General features: G+C 41.2%; 1 protein-coding gene across 3 annotated transcripts in view; it reads left to right on the forward strand.

Moving 5' to 3' along the window:
- The window catches only part of PIR (pirin), a 95,360-nt gene that overhangs the window by 67,880 nt on the left and 6,869 nt on the right, over positions 1–20,611 (forward strand). For 2 of the 3 annotated variants that reach the window (XM_020912629.2, XM_020912482.2), the window contains 2 exons: positions 1,764–1,808; positions 11,537–11,619. In XM_020912629.2, the coding sequence (XP_020768288.1) occupies positions 1,764–1,808; positions 11,537–11,619 (128 nt within the window). The remainder of the gene's footprint in view (positions 1–1,763; positions 1,809–11,536; positions 11,620–20,611) is intronic. The other variant, XM_020912570.2, reaches the window with a different exon arrangement.

Here is a 20,611-nt window from a genome sequence, read left to right on the forward strand (position 1 = left end):
CATGTTCTTGCAATGGAATGCTTTGCAGGCTTTCCCAAGGATGGGTTATTTCTCTATGTTTTGACATGGAAAGGTATCCAAAATAGAATACTGAGTTCTAGTTTTTAAGCAAATAATATATAGTGCATAAAAGAAAAAAAGGAACTTCCCTGGTGGTCCAGCGGTCAAGACTCCTGGCTTCCAGTGCAGGGGGGCATAGGTTCAATCCCTGGTCAGAGAAGATCCCACATGCTGCATGGTGCATCCCCGCCCCCCCAAAAAAAGAAACTGAAAGCATAAATATGAAAATGTTAATGATATTTATGGGCTGGGAACGGCTAGCATGTGTTTTCAGCATCTAGCATGAACCTCCCTCTTCCATACTGCACACAGCATGAAGATCCGTGACCTTGTCTTTCTCTTCTGTCTCCATCACAACCAGTTCACGTGAGTGGTAGCTGGGCTCTAGATGGTGGGAGGTCACGTTCAGAACACTGAGCCAGTGGTGCAGTAAGGAAGCAAAAGTGCGCGTGTGCTCTGAGCAGATAGATTTACTTCCAGAGTCCTTAAACACATTCTAGTCAAATCTTGGGGAGGAAAAACTGTGAAAGAGGAGGATGAAAAAACATCATCCAGCATCCACCTGAGTGTCTGTCTTTGTTTTGCCATCCTTTGGGTTTTCTGAACCAGACTCAGTTTATGTTAAGTTTGATCAGTCATGCCTTATTGTGAGGGCCCCTCTTGCACATTTTAACCCACCTGGCAGCACAGCCACATCCTCAGTGTCTACCTTGTCCTCTATAATTCTTCACCGCGTTGACTCTCCCACAGACCTCAGTCTGGATCCTGCCCTTGTACCTTGGACACAACCCTGCATTCCCTGCGCGAATCTTCTTTTTCACCAAAGACACACGGAGTGATGTCCTGATTCTGTGTTGAGCTGGCCCCTCCTACATTCATGTCCCTCAGTGGCACTGAACGATCTCCTCTGGGCCACAGGGACAGTACATAAATATCTGTGGAAATCCAATGCCGGTGCCAAGAGAGCAGATAGTGGGTTGTCTGTGTTTCTGAGTTCTTGGCCCATGGGTCACAGTGGGAATCTGGCAAATGCAATGTACCCTCTTCGCAGAAAAGCTTATCCACTTGAAAAATTCTGTGGACAGTTCCAAGGAGGGCACAAGCCATCTGAAGCCCATTCATCCCCCAAAGATTATGCCTCTCCACATCCCTGGGACTGATGCTCTGTTTTAGGACAGAAGAAAGAGTGTTCACTGGAAACTAAAATGCAACTAAGTAAGAAGCACATTTCTAGCATTCTTTTTACACTTAAAACTGCTTGGAGGTCCAAGGAACTGAAGATAAGCCAAACTAGTGAGTTGTAGTTATTAGCATGATGTTCTACCTAGAAGGAACAGCTTGTTTATTAGTACAGCTGTTGGCATATAGGTATACAGTCAGTAAGTAGCATACTGTCTGCTTGGGCGGTTCTTAAACATTTGGTAACAAGTCATTTAGGTTTAGTTCTGTGTGGTATGTGCATGTGCACATGTGTGCAAACATGCATGTGGGAGTGTGTGTGTTCTAAGCAGTTTATAGAACTTAAATGTAAAAAAATATGTATCTAAAAGATTTGATCTCCAAACTTATCATTTATATCTGTTATATAAGCTTTTATGTTTATATTTCAAATAGAGATATTGTTAAATATTTGATACTGTTATCCCTTTGTTCCTTTTGGCATTATGGACACTAACCTTTTAATGTCGCTGGTCCCTTTTCAGGGTGGACAAGCTTCATTTATACCATATCTGGAAATGTGTATATTGGTAAGTGATGAGTCTGTTGCTTTGGGTTCAATTGCAATATAAACTACTGCCAGGAAGGAAGGATAAGATGGAACCTTTCATGTAATTGAATCCTTTGCCTCCTCCTGTCCGGCACTAGCCCTCTCTACACTGTAGTACATACTGGTATCCCCAGGGCAGGGCACGTCTCAGCTTCCAGCATGTTCAGTGAGGAAGAATAACAGCACCAGTCATGACAGGAGCCATTTTACTGTAGCCTGTGTGCAACTGTCAGGTCCAGCCATGATTTTGTGGGCTGACACCTTGCTAAGTTGTTGGCAACCCCCATACTGATAAAGGGGCTTCCCAGGTGGCACTAGTGGTAAAGAACCCACCTGCCAATGCAGGAGACTTAAGAGATGTGGGTTCAATCCCTGGGTCGGGAAGATCCTGGGATGTGGAAGAAGGTGAATTTGCTGTCCCAGGTGCTTCTGAGAAGTCTCAAAGTGAGGCCTTTTCTTTGAGTTTCCTGGAGGGATTATATTCAAGCTATCCACATGAATGTGCCCCCGGTAACACATCCATCCTTGTCTGCCTTCCCTTTCCTGTCTAACTTTCCCACTGCCTAGACGTGTTTCCTGGGACTGCCTCCCAGAGAAACTCCTTGGACTCAAATATGCACCTCAGGCTGTGATTCTGGGAAAAGCTACAGTAAGAGAACCAGCCTCCTTTCTCCCACTCTGTGTTCTTCATGGACAGGATAGGTGGTGTGGATGGGGGTGGTGGGAATAGAGCAGACCATCTGACCACTCCAAGATGCAAGCCAGGAATCCCATTTCTGGGACCCTCTTTGGCTGGGGGCTCTCCTCCCCAACCTGCAGCACAGCCTCAACAATGAACTTGCTGTCCTGACATGACTACCTCCTTGGACAACACACTCCCAGCCCCAGACAGCTGACTTCCTGGTACACTCTGCTCAGGGCTGGAAGGCCACACCCAGAGCCATTTAAACTATTCTTTATATTCTCCAAGATGCGAGTTATCATTGCCTGAATTTAATCTTCTGAAAAATGGTAACCTAGAGCTTGTGTGTTTTGATTTTATATCATAGAAATGGGCTTAGTTCCTCTATTACCAATTAGCATTTCAATTATGGTTCAGAAGCAAAATTCATTTCTTTGGCATTTGAGAAAGTGTGAAAACAATTTAGTAGTAGTATCACGAGTCCATTGGCATACACATTAAACTGTATTAACCATCTGGAAGGGATGAAGCATCATTTGTTTTTTATGATCTTTCGAAAATCTTGGTTTTCACATAGTATATACTTTCTACAAATGGAGAGTAATAGCCATTTTTTTTAATGGAGGTAGCACCCCTGACTTAGCATTTCAAGAGAAATAAAATAATGCACAAATGGAAAGTAATAAAGAAAACACATGGATTCAGAGCTGGTTCGGATACCAGAAATGTATAGAATGTGAAAGGACGGGGGCAACAGATTTTCTCCAAAGGACCAGGTAGTAAGTATTTTCGTCTTCGCAGGCAGTACAGTTTCTGTTGCAGTGACTCATTCCTGCCTTTGTAGCACAATAGTAGTCACAGGTGATACATAAACGATTGGGGTGGTTATTCTAATGAAACTTGATCCATGGCCAGTGAAATCAGAATTTTATACATTTTTCATGTGTCATGAACTACTCCTCCTGGGATTTTTCCCGATCATTTAAAAATGTAAAAACCCTTCTTAGCTTGTGTGCTCTACAAAAGCTTACATTTGGTTCTGGTTTTACAGGCAAGGAAAAATCTTTCCTCTACTGTTCTAGGTTCTCTTTTTGGCTGGGCTATGAGTTAAATCAACATAAGACAGATTAACAGTAGAAAAACAAGCTTAATTACATACATACAGGAGTCCCATAAGATATGAGACCCGAAGGCAAGTTGGGCAGATGCCGTCCTGAGCTAAAGAATGAAACAGGGACCTGGGGCTTCAAAGGGGAAGAGGGTGATTCACAGGATGATAAGAAGAGCAGATGTGGGGTCATGAGACGTTTGCCATGCCATGCACATGGGTCATTCAGATAAAAAGTTATCTCTGGTGATAGTTATTTGTACCAGGCTCCTTATGTGAATTCCTTTAGGTAGGAATCTTTTGGGCCTTGATTGTCTTCAGCTGAAAACAATCTGCATACCAAAGTGGCATATCTTGGAGAGGCTCTGAACCTGTTCAGTTTAAATGGCACTGTAGAGGTTGAACGGGAGAAAGATGAACAGATAATCTTCAAAACCCGTTTCAGCCAGTAGGTACAACCTTGTTTCCTGACCGACCTTTAGTCCAAGAGTTTAACAAGTGAAAAGAGTTCAGTGGTTTGAGGGATAAGAAAAGCTTACACACCCACTTGTTTTTCTCAACGTGAGGCAGGATTTTCCTGAGTCATCTCTACTCATTGGCCCTGTCACTTCTCATGACCATGAGCCACAAGTGCAAAACATCTGGCAGGAAATGGGGTCACAGTCTGGAGTGCTGGAGCAAACTTGCATCTGTCCAGGGTAATGGGGACCATGGAGAGGATGTAGTTCATGAAACTGCCCTCCTGGGAATCTGCTTCACCAATGAGGAGCTGGCCAGATGACCTCATTTAAATTTTATCTCCTTCTGTTCATCCTCTCCTCCCCCTAATGGTCATGAGAAAAACAAAAGGGCAAGAACAAATAACTAGAGAAGAAACAACAAAACAGAAATAATGTGTGCTGACCTATAAAATCTAGAGAGAATCCTGAAACTGCTCTCTGATTTTATTGCCTCAATTTTATCTTGATTATAAAACCAGGATGGCACCAGCCAACCAGATGGCAGGAAGTGATAAGCAAGTAATTGTCTTTTTCAAGCTGTCAGGTACCTCCATTCTATTGAAATAGATGTTATAAATATGTACTTAACTATGGGGCTGGAATATATAGACTGCAGTTTGGCTGGAGAAGGTAGCCTGGGGAATTCCATAGATGGAGATTTAAGAGGACTATTAAAAATATTAATTGATACAGGAAGTACTTAAAAGATGGACATCAGTAGATTTAGTTTGAGTAAGAACAGATGGAATTTGAAGGTTAGAAAATGCTGGACATTAACTAGTTGTCTAAGTTAGATTCTTTTTCTTGAGTATTTTGTTTTTAATTGGAGGACAATTGCTTTACAATGTTGTGTTAGTTTCTGCTGTACAACAAAATGAATCAGCTGTATGTATACACATATCTCTTCCCTGTTGAGTTGCCTTCCCACCTCCCAATCCCACCTCTTCAGGTCATCAGAGAGCACCAAGCTGAGGTCCCTTCATTATACAGCAGCTTCCCACTGGCTATCTATTTTATGCATGATAGTCCATATATGTCAGTGCTACTCTTTCAAGTCATGCCAGCCTCTCCATCCCCCTGTGTCCACAAGTTTGTTCTCTATGTCTCTGTCTCTATTCCTGCCCTGCAAATAAGTTCATCAGTACCATTTTTCTAGATTACGTATATAACCATTACTATATGAAATTTCTCTTTCTGACTTACTTCACTTTGTATGACAGACTCTAGGTTCATTCACATCACTACAAATGACCCAATTTTGTTCCTTTTTATGGCTAAGTAATATTCCATTATATATATGTACCACAATTTCTTTATCTGTTCTTCTGTCAATGGACATCTAGATATTTTTAAGTTCATTGCTGCTGCTGCTGCTGCTAAGTCGCTTCAGTCGTGTCTGACTCTGTGCGACCCCATAGACGGCAGCCCACCAGGCTCCCCCGTCCCTGGGATTCTCCAGGCAAGAACACTGGAGTGGGTTGCCATTTCCTTCTCCAATGCATGCATGCATGCTAAGTCACTTCAGTCATGTCTGACTCTGTGTGACCCCATGGACAGCAGCCCACCAGGCTCCTCTGTCCACAGGATTCTCTAGGCAAGAATACTGGAGTGGGTTGCCATTTCCCCTCCGGGTGAAGCCATATAATTGCCCACTAATAACACCCTGAGGCTTCCCTGATAGCTCAGTTGGTAAAGAATCCACCTGCAATGCAGGAGACCCCGGTTCAATTCCTGGGTCAGGAAGATCCCCTGGAGAAGGGATAGGCTACCCACTCCAGTATTCTTGGGCTTCCCTTGTGGCTCAGCTGGTAAAGAATCTGCCTGCAATGCAGGAGACCTGGGTTCGATCCCTGGGTTGGGAAGATCCCCTGGAGAAGGGAAAGGCTACCCACTCCAGTATTCTGGCCTGGAGAATTCCATGGACTGTATAGTCCATGGGGTCACAAAGAGTCGGACATGACTGAGTGACTTTCACACAACGCCCTGAAGAAGTGATGGAATTAGCAGAACTAAAATAAGACAAATAGAATTAGTACTTCCTTATTTAAGAGTATACTTGAAATGTTTTATGATTTTCCAGGATCTTCTTATTTTCTGATACATTGTATTTTTTTCAAGCCTACAGGCTGACTATTTTTTTTTTTATTCTTTGAGATGTTTATTTATTTTTTTTCCCATTTATTTTTATTAGTTGGAGGCTAATTACTTTACATCATTACAGTAGTTTTTGTTATACATTGAAATGAATTAGCCATGGATTTACATGTATTCCCCATCCCAGTTCCCCCTCCCACCTCCCTCTCCACCCGATCCCTCTGGGTCTTCCCAGTGCACCAGGTCCTAGCACTTGTCTCATGTACCCAACCTGGGCTGGTGATCTGTTTCACCCTAGATAATATACATGTTTCAATGCTGTTCTCTTGAAACATCCCACCCTCGCCTTCTCCCAGAGTCCACAAGTCTGTTCTATACATCTGAGTCTCTTTTTCTGTTTTGCATATAGGGTTATCGTTACCATCTTTCTAAATTCCATATATATGTGTTAGTATACTGTAATGGTCTTTATCTTTCTGGCTTACTTCGCTCTGTATAATGGGCTCCAGTTTCATCCATCTCATTAGAACTGATTCAAATGAATTCTTTTTAATGGCTGAGTAATATTCCATGGTGTATATGTACCACAGCTTCCTCATCCATTCGTCTGCTGATGGGCATCTGGGTTGCTTCCATGTCCTGGCTATTATAAACAGTGCTGCGATGAACATTGGGGTGCACGTGTCTCTTTCAGATCTGGTTTCCTTGGTGTGTATGCCCAGAAGTGGGATTGCTGGGTCATATGGCAGTTCTATTTCCACAGGCTGACTATTGAATAGTAGCTTTAAAAATGGTTCAGGAGAGAGACCTTTGATAGCAGTCTTTTATTGAGGCAACAAGTATCTTGACCAGCCCTCAGCTGAAATCTTCTGTGGTATATGATTTAAAAAAAAATTAAAACAACATGATCAGAAAACCAGCAGTTTCCTAGGATACCAGTAGTGAACCTCTTCCCTGCAGCTGAAATGAAAATGACATTACACATTAACACAGAGATCAACACGGTAGAGGAGTTTATATATGCCTGAAACTTGGGACAGTTTGTCAACTTGGATGCCAGTCCTCTAGCAGAAGGAGTATCAGGTATACTGTTGGGCTTAGAAAATATATTTAGAAATCTAAAAATATTTGTTTGTGGTTATTGAGATGACAACTAACTGGTTTATGTGGGTAGTAAAATGTTTCACAGTTATTTAAATAAGTAGTAATTAATGCTCACTATGTGCTCTGCCCTTTGCTTTTGGTTCTGGGGGTATGAAAAAGTTCGACACAGCCCGTGAATCTCAATAAAGGTGGGAAAACACACAAGAAGGCAGGTGTGATTCTGAGACACCTGAAGGCAGTGTTTTCAAATCGGTTTATGCCAGTTGCACCAGTGATTGCAGTTATGCGATTTAATTGAATAATATTTAAATTTAACAAAATAAGTGTGAAAAGAGTTCGTATTTCTAGAGCAACTAAAGTCAAATACTTTGTAAAAGTGAATTGTTAAAGAAAACCCCTTGAGTTAGTATGGCAGAGATGACAGTAAAAGATGGGGGAAAGCTGATCATCTAGCAAGATTTCAGTGGTGCATTATGGGTATGGTTCAATCCAATCCAATTTCTAAAAAATGGCAGATGGATTCACGTTTACACTTTGAAGTATTGGCATATAAAATTGATGATACCAAAATCTGTGATAGAAGTACCAGAATGTATGGGTCAGAGAGTAAATGGGATAGCAGGTTTTGTAAAGAGAAGAAGAAAAAGGAAATCTGGTGTATGGGGAGAAGTTTCATAGCAGTTAACCACACACTGACTTTAAAGTATGAAAGTATTTTGCCCTTTCATGACTGTTTAGGCAAACAAAAATATTTGCAATTCAATTGTTTTCTGTTAAATTTTCCTTAACTGCACTATTAGATTTAACATTCTTGGCGAAGCTTCGCAATGGAAACTATTTATTATCTGATTTGGCCTGATTTATAATTGAAAGTAGTCAGAACCAATAGAATGTATTTTCTTTGAGACTTATTTTAGGTTCAGGAGATAACCAGGTGGATGAAACAGCATAGAAATGACATGAAGATACAATCAGTCTTTGCTTTCTGTGATCTTGTTTTAAACATTTCATTAACTAATACAGAAGCTAAGGTACATTTAGAATGATTAATCTGAAAAACCCAACCTTCTAGTGTCTATAAAAAAGGTCTGCCTTACAGTGGAGCATTTCAAATAACCTCTTCAAAATCAACACTGTGATTCCTCTCCTAGATCATCAAGTAGAATGGCAGAATTGCATTTGGTATAAAATTAGAATGAACGCTCTTAGGGAAATATGAACTCTTTCTAAATTAAGATTTTGTTACAGACCATTGAACTGCAGTCAAGCAAGCTACCCTGATAGGAGGTGCAGAGAAATCCCAGTTCAGCATTTTTTTGAAAGCTGTCTCTTGCCAGCTCATTCTATCAAAACATAGCAAAAGGGGCTTTATAAACTGTTTTGGTCTCTCTATCATAAAACATCCTACATGATAAAATTAGGGGCTAGGGGTAGACCATATGGGTAATGGATGTTATATACAAATTTGTTGAAGATAGCAACATGGTTCATTGCTCACAGAAAATCTCAGTACAGCACACTTAATAAAAGGCTGCTCCATTATCACAGTGAAAAATATTACCCCACTCTAAATGAGATTATTCTTAGACTCCGAGATGTCTCTTTTATTGCCACATCCTTGCATGAGTGGAAAAATCAATGGAGTTTATCATTCACTGCTATGACAACTGTTAACCTAAATCTTTGGTGGAGAAGAAGCCTTTAGTGATGTGATGGCGCTGGCTCTTGGCAGCTCACAGGATTTGGTTGTGTACATCTTCCCTGACCTAGATTGGTAGCTTGAAACTGGTCACAGTAGGAGCATTTACACCGTGGAAACTGGCACACACTACACATCAGGTTGGTTCTTCCCCTTGTCCTTGAAAGCAAGTTGGTAAACATTAACCAGCACACTACTGCCTCTGAGACAGAAGTTCTTTTCTTTTCAATTTTTGGCTGTGCTGGGTCTTCATTGATGCGAGTTGGCTTTCTCTAGTTGTGGCAAGCTGGAGCTACTCTTCACTGAGATGCTCAGGCTTCTCATTGCAGTGACTTCGCTTGTTGTGGAGTGTGGGCTCTAGGTGCAGGGGCTTCAGAAGCTGTAGCTCAGGGACTCCAGAGTGCGGGCTTCAGTGGTTGTGGTGTTTGGAGTTAGTTGCCTCACAACATGCGGGATCTTCCTGGACCAGGGATCGAACCTGTGTCCCCTGCATTGGCAGGCAGATTGAGACAGAGGTTCTTAAACTTTTTTGTTCCATGAATCCTTTTGAGATTTGCCAAAGCCCCACCTCTGAACAATGTTTTTTTTTTTAATTCAATGAAGTCATTAAATGGTTCAAAGAACAAGTCTATGATATAGTTCCATGTATGCTTGTCTAATGACATTTGTAATAACATGATCCAGAAGCAGATTTAAATTGGGTTATGTAGTGATTAACATAAACTGATTTTGAGATCTCTGCAATGCTAGTGAGGTAAGAAAATATCTATAATTTCTACTGGAGACAAAGTCATTGGTCCAGCTAATACGGCTATGATTTTTTTGGGGGGGGAGCTACATTCATGACTGAAAGAAAGGCCACATTTTAGGTAGCTGTTTGTGAAAGTAAAGATGTCATTTGAAAAAAAATAAATAAATTAAAAAAAAGATGTCATTTGTTTTCCTTACAAGCCCGTGACTGCTTTGAATTCTATCCAGGGACCCCTTGGGAACACACTGACTCTGGGTTAAGAAGGCCTCTCTCCGAATCCTCTTTCACATTTGCAAGCATCACAATGAACCTCTCTGCTTCATATAGGTTATCTGCAAAGTAGAGGCAAAAGGGAGGACTTCTCTAGAAAATATGGCTATTGTTGAACTCCAGCCAGTATTCACAAAATTCACAAATAATGGTTCTGTTTATATGGTAATTCTTCAAGCTCTTGTTTTCACTTAAATAAGCACTTCCACCTTGATTATTCAGCTATAGCTCTATCATGTCAGGTGAATGCTTTTATTTATCACCCAGAATGTCATGTAGCCCAGACATCATGCTTGAAATCTTCGCTCTGTCGTCCATGCACATGTCTTTCTCAGCCCTACCTCTCAAACCCGCCCGTCTTTCTCTGTTCGCTTTCCAAGCTCAGGCCGGAATTCGTTTCCAGTTAGACTGTTAGAATAAACCCCTAGCAGCTCATTCCAACTTCAGTCTTGCCCCCTCCCATTTATTCTCTGCTCTGCTTTCAGTTATTTCTCCAGAACACAGATCTAACCATTTCACACACACATCCTTTCCCCAGAGTGTATTTCCTTGAGCTGAAGCCAGCCTTCATTGCCATCATTCCCCCCAAAAGAATGTTCCAGAAATGATAGAAGGTTCCCCATTCCCCCAGGCATGCCCTGCATATTCCCAGCCCCTCACAGTCTATCCTCTTTTTCAGAAGGCCTTTCATCCTTGTTTTGCCTTCTGTTGGTCTATCTGATCCTGCAGAATTCTACAGTCCCTATTCTCTCATTGAACTTTGTTTTTTCCTTTCTTGTTGCCTTTAACACACAATTTCAGTTTGTATTATTTCATCTGTGAGCCTCAATATAAAAGGGATGGAAATATACCCAACCTGAACTTACTGGGCTTCCCAGGTGCCTCAGTGGTAAAGAATCTGCCTGCCAATGCAGGAGACCCAGAGGTGCAGGTTCAATCCCTGGGTCAGGAAGATCCCCTGGAGGAGGAAATGGCAACCTGCTCCAGCATTCTTGCCTGGAAAATTCCATGGACAGAGAAGCCTGGCAGGCTACAGTTTGTGGGTTGCAAAGAGTCAGACATGACTAAGCGACTAACACACACACACACACACACACACACGTGTAACTTTGTTCTGTATTTGTAAATGTGATGTTATATTTTCATAATTTAAAAAATAAAAAAGAAAAAATCTTAGGTTTATAATTGACCCAAGGAAACACTCTCATTAGCATATGATGCCAAGGACTTTGCTTATTAATTAATCTATTAGGTGTAACATTAAAAGTGTAAGTAGAAACACAATATAGGATTCATCTCCTTTTCTACATTGGCAAACAAGCCAGTTTTGGACTTTAATAATTGCAAATACCATCAACTAAGAGATTTAAGGAGATTCCTAAGTCTGTTACTTCTGAACTTGAAATTAATATTGTGATGCTGTGTAGTTAACCAGATTTATAATCATATGAGAAATGTACCATCATGAGGACTAAATTAAGTGGGTCATCTTTTTTGTAGGACCTGATGATGCACAGCAAAAAATAGAACCTCATCACACAGTCGTGCTGGGAGAAGGTGACAGTGTCCATGTGGAGAACAAGGTAAAATTTAAAATATTTCTTTTTTCAAAAAAATTTTTTGTTTTTAAAAAATGTTAGTATAATTTTAAAGGTTACTTTCCATTAACAGTTATTACAAAATTTTGGCTATATTCCCCATGTTGTACAATACATTCTTGAGCCTATCTCAAGAATGCACCCAGTGGTTTATATCTCCTAATCCCTCATCCCTATATTACCCCTCCCCTACCCCTGGTGACCACTAGTTGTTTTCTGTATCTGTGAGTCTGCTTTTTTTGTTATATTCACTAGTTTATTGTATTTTTTAGATTCTACATTAATTATTATCATATAGTATCTCTTTTTCTCTGACTTACTTCAGTTAACATAATGCTGTCTTAAGTCCATCCATGTTGATACAAATAGCAAACTTCCATTTTTTTATGGCTGAGTAATATTACATTGTATACATGTACCACATTGTCTTTATCCATTAATCTGTTGATGGACACTTAAATTGCTTTAATCTTTTTAACTTGTGCTTTCTACTAGTTTCCAGTTTCCAAAAAAAAATGCCCAAATCTCCTGTGTACCTAGATAATTTTTTCTCTTCCTCAGGGAAAGAAACTGTGCCACAAGTTTATCAACCAGTTTCATTAACTTCAGTTATTTCTAGTGGTTTATTTTAAGGTATTACCTATACTGATTCCTCATCTTTAGGAATCATTGAAAGTCCGAATTGTTTACCCCTAGAAATTTGAATCTGAGGCAACAGCTCTCCTTGTCTCTTATTTTTTCTTTCTTTTTACACTTGATTGATTTTATCTTTGGCATAAGTGAAAATGGATCAGCACTCTAGGGGTATAAATGTAGATCTCCATACATAGTCCCATGGAGCCCTTTGAAATTTGGCCCCATGTCGAACTGAGAATATATGCTCTATCTCGTAGTCTTTTTGTGTTGAATCCTTGCTTTGTAAGTAAAGTTTCTGATATTGTCAAGGAGCTTTTTAATCTTCGTTGACAGATTTCTTCCTCGTGTTCCTTCTTTTATTCCTTTGGACAAGTCACTCACCATCTTGTGAGCCTATGAGGCCCATGTGGCTGCTTTGTGCCATTCTAATAAGGAAAATTGAGGAGACAGTTGTGCCAAAGCTCCTGCAAAGTTGAATTTTGAAAAGTAGGGATTAAAACTGTGTCAGCATGCAGGTGACTGGCAGAGAGGCCATCTGACTGACCGCCAGCTCTCCGCCCCTGGCATGGTAGAATTCAGTGGGTGTGAGGAAGGTTGCCTTTGCTGACTGTTCCCCTATTGCTCCTTTAATTCTCTGTGGCACCTCCAGGAGCAGTGAAGTCAAGGGAAGCAGGGGCCCGTGAGCTCTAGAGGAAATGCGTATCTTGGGGTCCGTGCTCACTGTTATTAGGTTAAACTGTATGAAACTGCCACGTCTGACCTACAAAAATGATGATTTCATCTGTTTCCACCCAATGCACGAAAGAGGCATGGAAGCTATATATAAGCCAGAGAGCCTCCTGACACCAGGTTAGGCTGTAACATTACCTGGTTTAACTTGACAACCTCGGGCCTCTCTGTGATGTAGCACAGGGCACACTGCAGGTGATCAGGATTTGGAAGCTGAAGCAGAACACCAGAATGAAGATGTGAGGGGAGCCAGAAATAGGGAGGCAGTGGGATGTAAAAAAAATTGTCGGCTGAAGCCATCAGTTCTGTGACCCAGAGGCAAGGTTCTGTTACATGCCCCTCTGTAATTTTGACTATGTAAGTGTAGCTTGAGCCACAAGACATTAGGAAGAGCTCTTAGTTCCAAAAATTAGCCTTTACATGAGCGTGTAGCACTCATATCCAGGGAGAGTAGAAAGTCCCCCTTAGACACCACAGGAAGAGCCTGTGACGCTGTGAATCTTGGCTTTGCCACTCATTAGCCACATGACTTTGGACACAGTTCTCAACGCCCCCCTGGGCTTTGTTCAGCTTTTTGTCTGCAGATTTGAAATCATGATGCCAGCTGCATGGGGCCGTCAGACCATGTGTGATTATGCAGGTCAAGAGTCTAGGCCACATCTAGCATGGGGCTCAGTAATTTATGCCCAATAGACCAGATGTAAACTTTTCCTAAAGTTTCATTGAATCCCAGTCACACCCATTCATTTCCATTTGTCTGTGGATGCTTTCATACCACAGGTAAGTGGCTGTGACAGAGGCAGGGTGGCCCACGAAGCCTAAAATCTTTACTCTCTGGCTCTTTACAAGGACAGCTTTGCTTACCCCTAATCTAGTACACGGTGGGTGTCCAGTGATGATAGCTGGAAAGTTCACTGATCTAAACACTTGATGTGACAGGTGGTCATGCCACATACATGTTACTTAATGAGGATTCATACCTTGGGCCCTCAGGTTTAGGACACGTAATTTTCTGCAGCTAGAAAAAGGCCTTAAAGGACTCTTATTCAATTGGGCTCCAGGCCAGAGGTGTCTTCACTCAGGACTAGGACTGGCCTGAGGATGAAAGAATGACCTGTGCCTTCATGGTTCTCCCCTGTTCCCCCATGCACGGAGTTGTGGGCAGGAATGAGGAGCTGATAGGTAGTCCCTGGATTTCCTCTGTTTTGTTCTTCCTCTGCTTCTCATTCTGTGTCTTCACCCTCATGCCCGTCTCCCTGGTGGCCCAGGAGTCTGGGTGGGTTTCTTTGGAATGGCCAGTCCTTGGGCAGATGAGGAGGGCAGTGAAGAGTCGATGTAGACCACATCTTGGACCAGCACATTTTAGGCCACAGGGAGCTCTGTCTTTCTCACTCGGAGTGTGGATTATCTTTTGTGACTGTATTCTGAAGTCTTCCAGGAGGGGACGCAACTGCAGGGGGCTTGGTGTATGCTGAAGAGTTGTTAAGCCAGACTCTTTGACTTCTGAGAAGAAGCCCAAATCCCAGCATTGACTTCAAAATGGCCCTAACTTTTATGTTGTTCTTAGAGATGGAGCTCAACCCCGGGCTATTCTGGACATTTAAGCCTGGGCTGGAATGGCCACCCTGGAACAGCCTATGTTCTGAGCATTCAGGCTCCTTGTGCTGCTTTGGCAGCAAGGTACCACAGTTAGTACCCTGGTTGCTAACATGGCTCCCTGATCAGGAGCACATGGATTTGATGTGAAGGCTTGGTCTCACCTTTAAACTTGTGTTTGTACTAGTGTCCTATTGAGAAAGTCTTAAGCCTCATGGTTAACAGATTTACTTGTAGTTTGTCAAGGTAGACAATCAATTCCTCTTTGACTGCCATTGAAACCATACTTGAGAGTAATGGTACTCTTTAACAAATTTTTCTTTCAATTTTTATTTTAATTAAATGTTAATCTGTATTAATTTAATGTATTCCCCATGAATGGTGCCAGTTAAAGAGTACCATTTAAAGTTAGAGACAACTTTTTGCTGATGTATAAAAATTCATAGTAAAATAAACCATTAATCTTCAAAAACTGGCAACAGTTCATTGTTTTTACTTTCACTTGACCTAAGAAATATAAACAATGAAATCAAGTAAGAATAATTGCATGCAATTAAGTCCTGTTAAATTTCACTTTCTGGTAATGTTTTTCAGGTAATATTTCACTATAATAAACATTCCTGAAGCAAAAGCATGCCTTTAGATTCATTCTCAGAGTCCAAGAGCCATCTCAAGCTTTGTATTGAATATTTCTGATCAAGAAAACAAACTCTGAATGCATATTCACAGTGTAGAGGTTGTCACCAGCTTAGATGAATCTTAGGGCTTCATCTGGGCTTCAGTCATTCTTGTCGTTATCAGTGGAACTCAAGACATATCTTGGCAATTTTTATGGAATAACAGAGCATTTTGTAAAAGTGAATTGTTACATAAACCCAGAAGGTCCTGACTCAAAACTAAACTCTGAGAAGGTATGCCAAAGTGAAAGACATGTTCTGGACCCCAAAAAATCATGAGTGTAGGTTGGGGCAGCTATCCATGAAGCAGTAGGTGGACTTCTGTTACCTTTGTATGAAAGTCTTTTCATCAGACCCCAATAGGGCACTGACTTAGATCCACACAGGGACTCATGACCTTCAATAGGTCTTTCCTTCTGCTTGCTTTGACCAGTCTTCTCATTTGATATTGTACCCAAAGTCACCTTGCCATAGACGAGAACTTTTCAAGATAGCAGCAATTGCACTCTAGTGCACAAGCCACAGGAGAAGGCAATGGCACCCCACTCCAGTGCTCTTGCCTGGAAAACCCCATGGACGGAGGAGCCTGGTAGGCTGCAGTCCATGGGGTCGTGAAGAGTCGGACATGACTGAGCGACTTCACTTTCACTTTTCACTTTCATGCATTGGAGAAGGAAATGGCAACCCACTCCAGTATTCTTGCCTGGAGAATCCCAGGGACAGGGGAGCCTGGTGGGCTGCCGTCTATGGGGTCGCATAGAGTTGGACATGACTGAGTGACTTAGCAGCAGCAGCCGCACAAGGCACAAGAGCACTCTAGTGAAAATTCAGAAAGATCATCAGCTTTCACCAAAGAAGGTTAGGTAAGGGAAGAAAAAGGATGCACTTAAGGAAAAAGAAAAAGACCCAAAACATCTGGCTTAGGTTAGAGGGCAAGGGTCCATGCAGTGGTTAATTTTGTGAAAAAGTCATTCAGAGGAGCTTGGACCAGCCTGCCGCTTTATGAAATGGAAAGTCCAATACCCAAACAACTCAACACCCAGCAGTTGGATCATTTTTCATTTCAGACCAAACACTAGTGTCCTTTTATCCTACTGTCTGACTTATAAATGAAAGTCATCATTTGATTTGACTAATGTCAAAAGGGACAAAACTTGAATTTTGAGCAGTTTATTATTATTCCAAATTGTGTAAACTGTAGGACACATTTGTTACTCACAAAAGATGTATCTTCTGAATTAAGAAACTTACATTCTGAGGAGTCATAAACCCGTGACACATGGAGGTTGGCCTTTTCTTTCCTTTTCTCTTATGACTCCTGATCCTTTTCCCCCTGTTTCCTGAACCTAGAAGTCAAGTGCTTAGCTCCTCCAAAAACAAACACCTCAAAACAGTTTGTAGTGATATCCTCCCTCGGATTAAAGTATAAATGATGTAATACCCGTGATCAGAACTATTTATAAGATACTTTTCTTGAATGTGTCATTTGATCCACACTGAAATTTCGCCCCTTCAAAGCCCTTAGTGAATAAATCTTTTTCGATAACTGCATGCTTTGTTTTAAGTTGATTTTTTTAGTCACTTAAACATGACATTGAATAAGAAAACATTTAAGTTGAATAAGAAACCCTCCCCTTTCTTGTGGACTCTTGGGCTACTGCATAATACTGCACAGTTTAACTTACTCATAACCTTGGGTCATCAGCATGTAAATATATTGATTACTCTCCTGAGATATAAAGTATGATGATGTGTTTAGGGCTTGCTGGCTCCTACAGTAAGTGGTCCTAGACTAGTTTTTAAGCTTCTATATCTGTTTTTCATAGTTTTGTTTGTTTTTTTGTTTTTAATTTCCATAATTGATGTTAAGCTATCCATTTCCTTGTACTGCTGTATAGTGGTGCTTTCCTATCTTCTAGCTTTGAATCTCATGGATCTGATGACCACAAAACCTAACTATTAACATTGTATACAGTGTCAGAATAAGTGGGAATTGAATGAGGGTCTATGCTGAGGTTAAAATACTAATCTAGAAGATGGGGTTTATGACATCTATTTTTAAAATTTGAATTAGCAGAAGCCTTTTTAGTTTACTCTTTTTTTTTAAACTCCTGAATCAGGACTTCTTTATTGCATGCTTGAAATATGCCCCAGTATGCAGTGGTTTTTTTTTTTTTAACCTCCTAAAATATAACAGTTTCAATTACTTGCCACATATTTGTTTTTAAAAGGCAAAGGACATTTACTGCCCTCCCCAAAATGTCATTTACTTTTCTGTCAAATGTCATTGAATTTTCAATTTTGTTTGAAGGATATTGCTTTACAGTGTTACAGTGGTCTCTGCCTTACACCATCGCAAATCAGTCATCGCAATCAGTTGACTCTTTGCAACCCCATGGACTGCAACATGCCAGGCTTCCCTGTCCATCACCAATTCCTGGAGCTTACTCAAACTCATGTCCATCAAGTTGGTGATGCCATCCAACCATCTCATCCTCTGTCATCCTCTTCTCCTGCCTTCAATCTTTCCCAGCATCAGGGTCTTTTCCAGTGAGTCAGTTCTTCGCATCAGGTGGCCAGAGTATTGGAGCTTCAGCTTCAGCATCAGTCCTTCCAATGAATACTCAGGACTGATCTCCTTTAGGATTGACTGGTTGGATCTCCTTGCAGTCCAAGGGACTCTCAAGTCTTCTCCAACACTACAGTTCAAAAGCATCAATTCTTTGGCGCTCAGCTTTCTTTATGGTCCAACTCTCATATCCATACATGACTACTAGAAAAAACCATAGTTTTAAGAATACTGGAGTGGGTTGCCATTTCTTTCTCCAGGGGATCTTCCTGACCCAGGCGATCAAACCCAGGTCTCCTGTGTTGCAGGCAGATTCTTTACCAACTGAGCCACCAGGGAGGCCCGACTGACACTTGACTAGACGGACCTTTGTTGGTGAAGTGATGTCTCTGCTTTTTAATATGCTGTCTAGGTTGGTCATAACTTTCCTTCCAAGGAGCAAGCATCTTTTAATTTCATGGCTGCAGTCACCATCTGCAGTGATTTTGGAGCCCAAGAAAATAAAGTCTGTCACTGTTTCCATTGTTTCCCCATCTATTTGCCATGAAGTGATGGGACCAGATGCCATGATCTTAGTTTTTTGAATGTTGAGTTTTAAGCCAGCTTTTTCACTCTCCTCTTTCACTTTCATCAAGAGGCTCTTTAGTTCCTCTTCACTTTCTGCCATAAGGGTGGTGTCATCTGCATATCTGAGGTTATTGATATTTCTCCCTGCAATCTTGATTCCAGCTTGTGCTTCATCCAGCCCAGCATTTCTCATGATGTACTCTGCATATAAGTTAAATAAGCAAAAAATAAAAAAAAGTTAAATAATCAAGGTGACAATATACAGCCTTGACATACTCCTTTCCCAATTTGGAACCAGTCTGTTGTTCCATGTCCAGTTCTGTTGCTTCTTGACCTGCATACAGGTTTCTCAGGAGGCAGGTAAGGTGATCTGGTATTCCCATCTCTTTAAGAATTTTCCAGTTTGTTGTGATCCACACAAAGGCTTTAGCATAGTCAATGAAGCAGAAGTAGATGTTTTTCTGGAATTCCTTTGCTTTTTCTATGATCCAACGGATGTTGGCAATTTGATCTCTGGTTCCTCTGCCTTTTCTAAATCCAGCTTGAACATCTGGAAATTCTTGGTTCATGTACTGTTGAAGCCTAGCTTGGAGAATTTTGAGCATTACTTTGCTAGCATGTGAGATGAGTGCAATTGTGTGATAGTTTGAGCATTCTTTGGCATTGCCTTTTGCTGGGATTGGAATGAAACGTGACCTTTTCCAGTCCTGTGGCCACTGCTGAGTTTTCCAAATTTGTTGGCATATTAAGTGTAGCACTTTAACAGCATCATCTTTTAGGATTTCAAATAACTCAGCTGGAATTCCATCACCTCCACTAGCTTTGTAGTGATGCTTCCTAAGGCCCATTTGACTTCACACTCCAGGATGTCTGACTCTAGGTGAGTGACCACACCATCGTGGTTATCTAGGTCATAAGATCTTTTTTGCATAGTTCTTCTGTGTATTCTTGCCGCTTTTTCTTAATATCTTCTGCTTCTGGTAGGTCCATAACATTTCTGTCCTTTATTGAGCCCATCTTTGCGTGAAATGTTCCCTTGGTATCTCTAATTTTCTTGAAGAGATCTCTAGTCTTTCCCATTCTGTTGTTTTCCTCTATTTCTTTGCATTGATCACTTAAGAAGGCTTTCTTATCTCTCTTTGCTATTCTTTGGAACTCTACATTCAGATGGATATATCTTTCCTTTTCTCCTTTGCCTTTTGTTTCTCTTCTTTTCTCAGCTATTTGTAAGGCCTCCTCATACAACCATTTTGCATTTCTTCTTATTGGTCTCTACCTTACATCATTGCAAATCTGTCATAGTTATGTATATATATATATATATTCTCTTGAGCCTCCCTCCCACCTCCAACCCCATCCCACTCCTCTAGGTTGTCACAGAGTGCCAGGCTGGGCTCCCTGTGTTATATAGCAACTTCCCACTAGTTATCTATTTTACACATGATAGTGTATATATGTCAATGCTACTTTCTTAATTTATCCTGCCCTCTCCTTCCCCTGCTGTGTCCACAAGTCTGTTCTCTACATCTGGGTCTCTATTTCTTCTTTCTAAATAGCTTACTCTGTTGATTTTTAGCTGAGTTCACATTAGTACATTTTGACAGCAAATAGGGAGTAAATTAAGACTTTCACAGAAATCAATTGACCATATTTATCTTATCACAAGTGTGATGGGAGGTTCTTCTGCTGGTTTCTCTGGCATGATTGTGTCAGAAGACATTAGCAATAGGAGGGCTGTCTGGAAGTTTACAGCACCCTAATGATTTTTGGGCTCCAAAATCACTGCAGATGGTGATTGCAGCCATGAAATTAAAAGACGCTTACTCCTTGAAGGAAAATTATGACCAACCTAGATAGCATATTAAAAAGCAGAGACATTACTTTGCCAACAAAGGTCCGTCTAGTCAAGGCTGTGGTTTTTCCAGTGGTCATGTATGGATGTGAGAGTTGGACTGTGAAGAAAGCTGAGTGCCGAAGAATTGATGCTTTTGAACTGTGGTATTGGAGAAGACTCTTGAGAGTCCCTTGGACTGCAAGGAGATCCAACCAGTCCATCCTAAAGGAGAGATCAGTCCTGGGTGTTCATTGGAAGGACTGATGCTGAAGCTGAAACTCCAATACTTTGGCCACCTCATGCGAAGAGTTGACTCATTGGAAAAGACCCTGATGCTGGGAGGGATTGGGGGCAGGAGAAGGGGATGAC

This window comes from Odocoileus virginianus, unplaced genomic scaffold (genome assembly GCF_023699985.2).
Source record: "Odocoileus virginianus isolate 20LAN1187 ecotype Illinois unplaced genomic scaffold, Ovbor_1.2 Unplaced_Scaffold_6, whole genome shotgun sequence".
Lineage (NCBI taxonomy): Eukaryota > Metazoa > Chordata > Mammalia > Artiodactyla > Cervidae > Odocoileus > Odocoileus virginianus.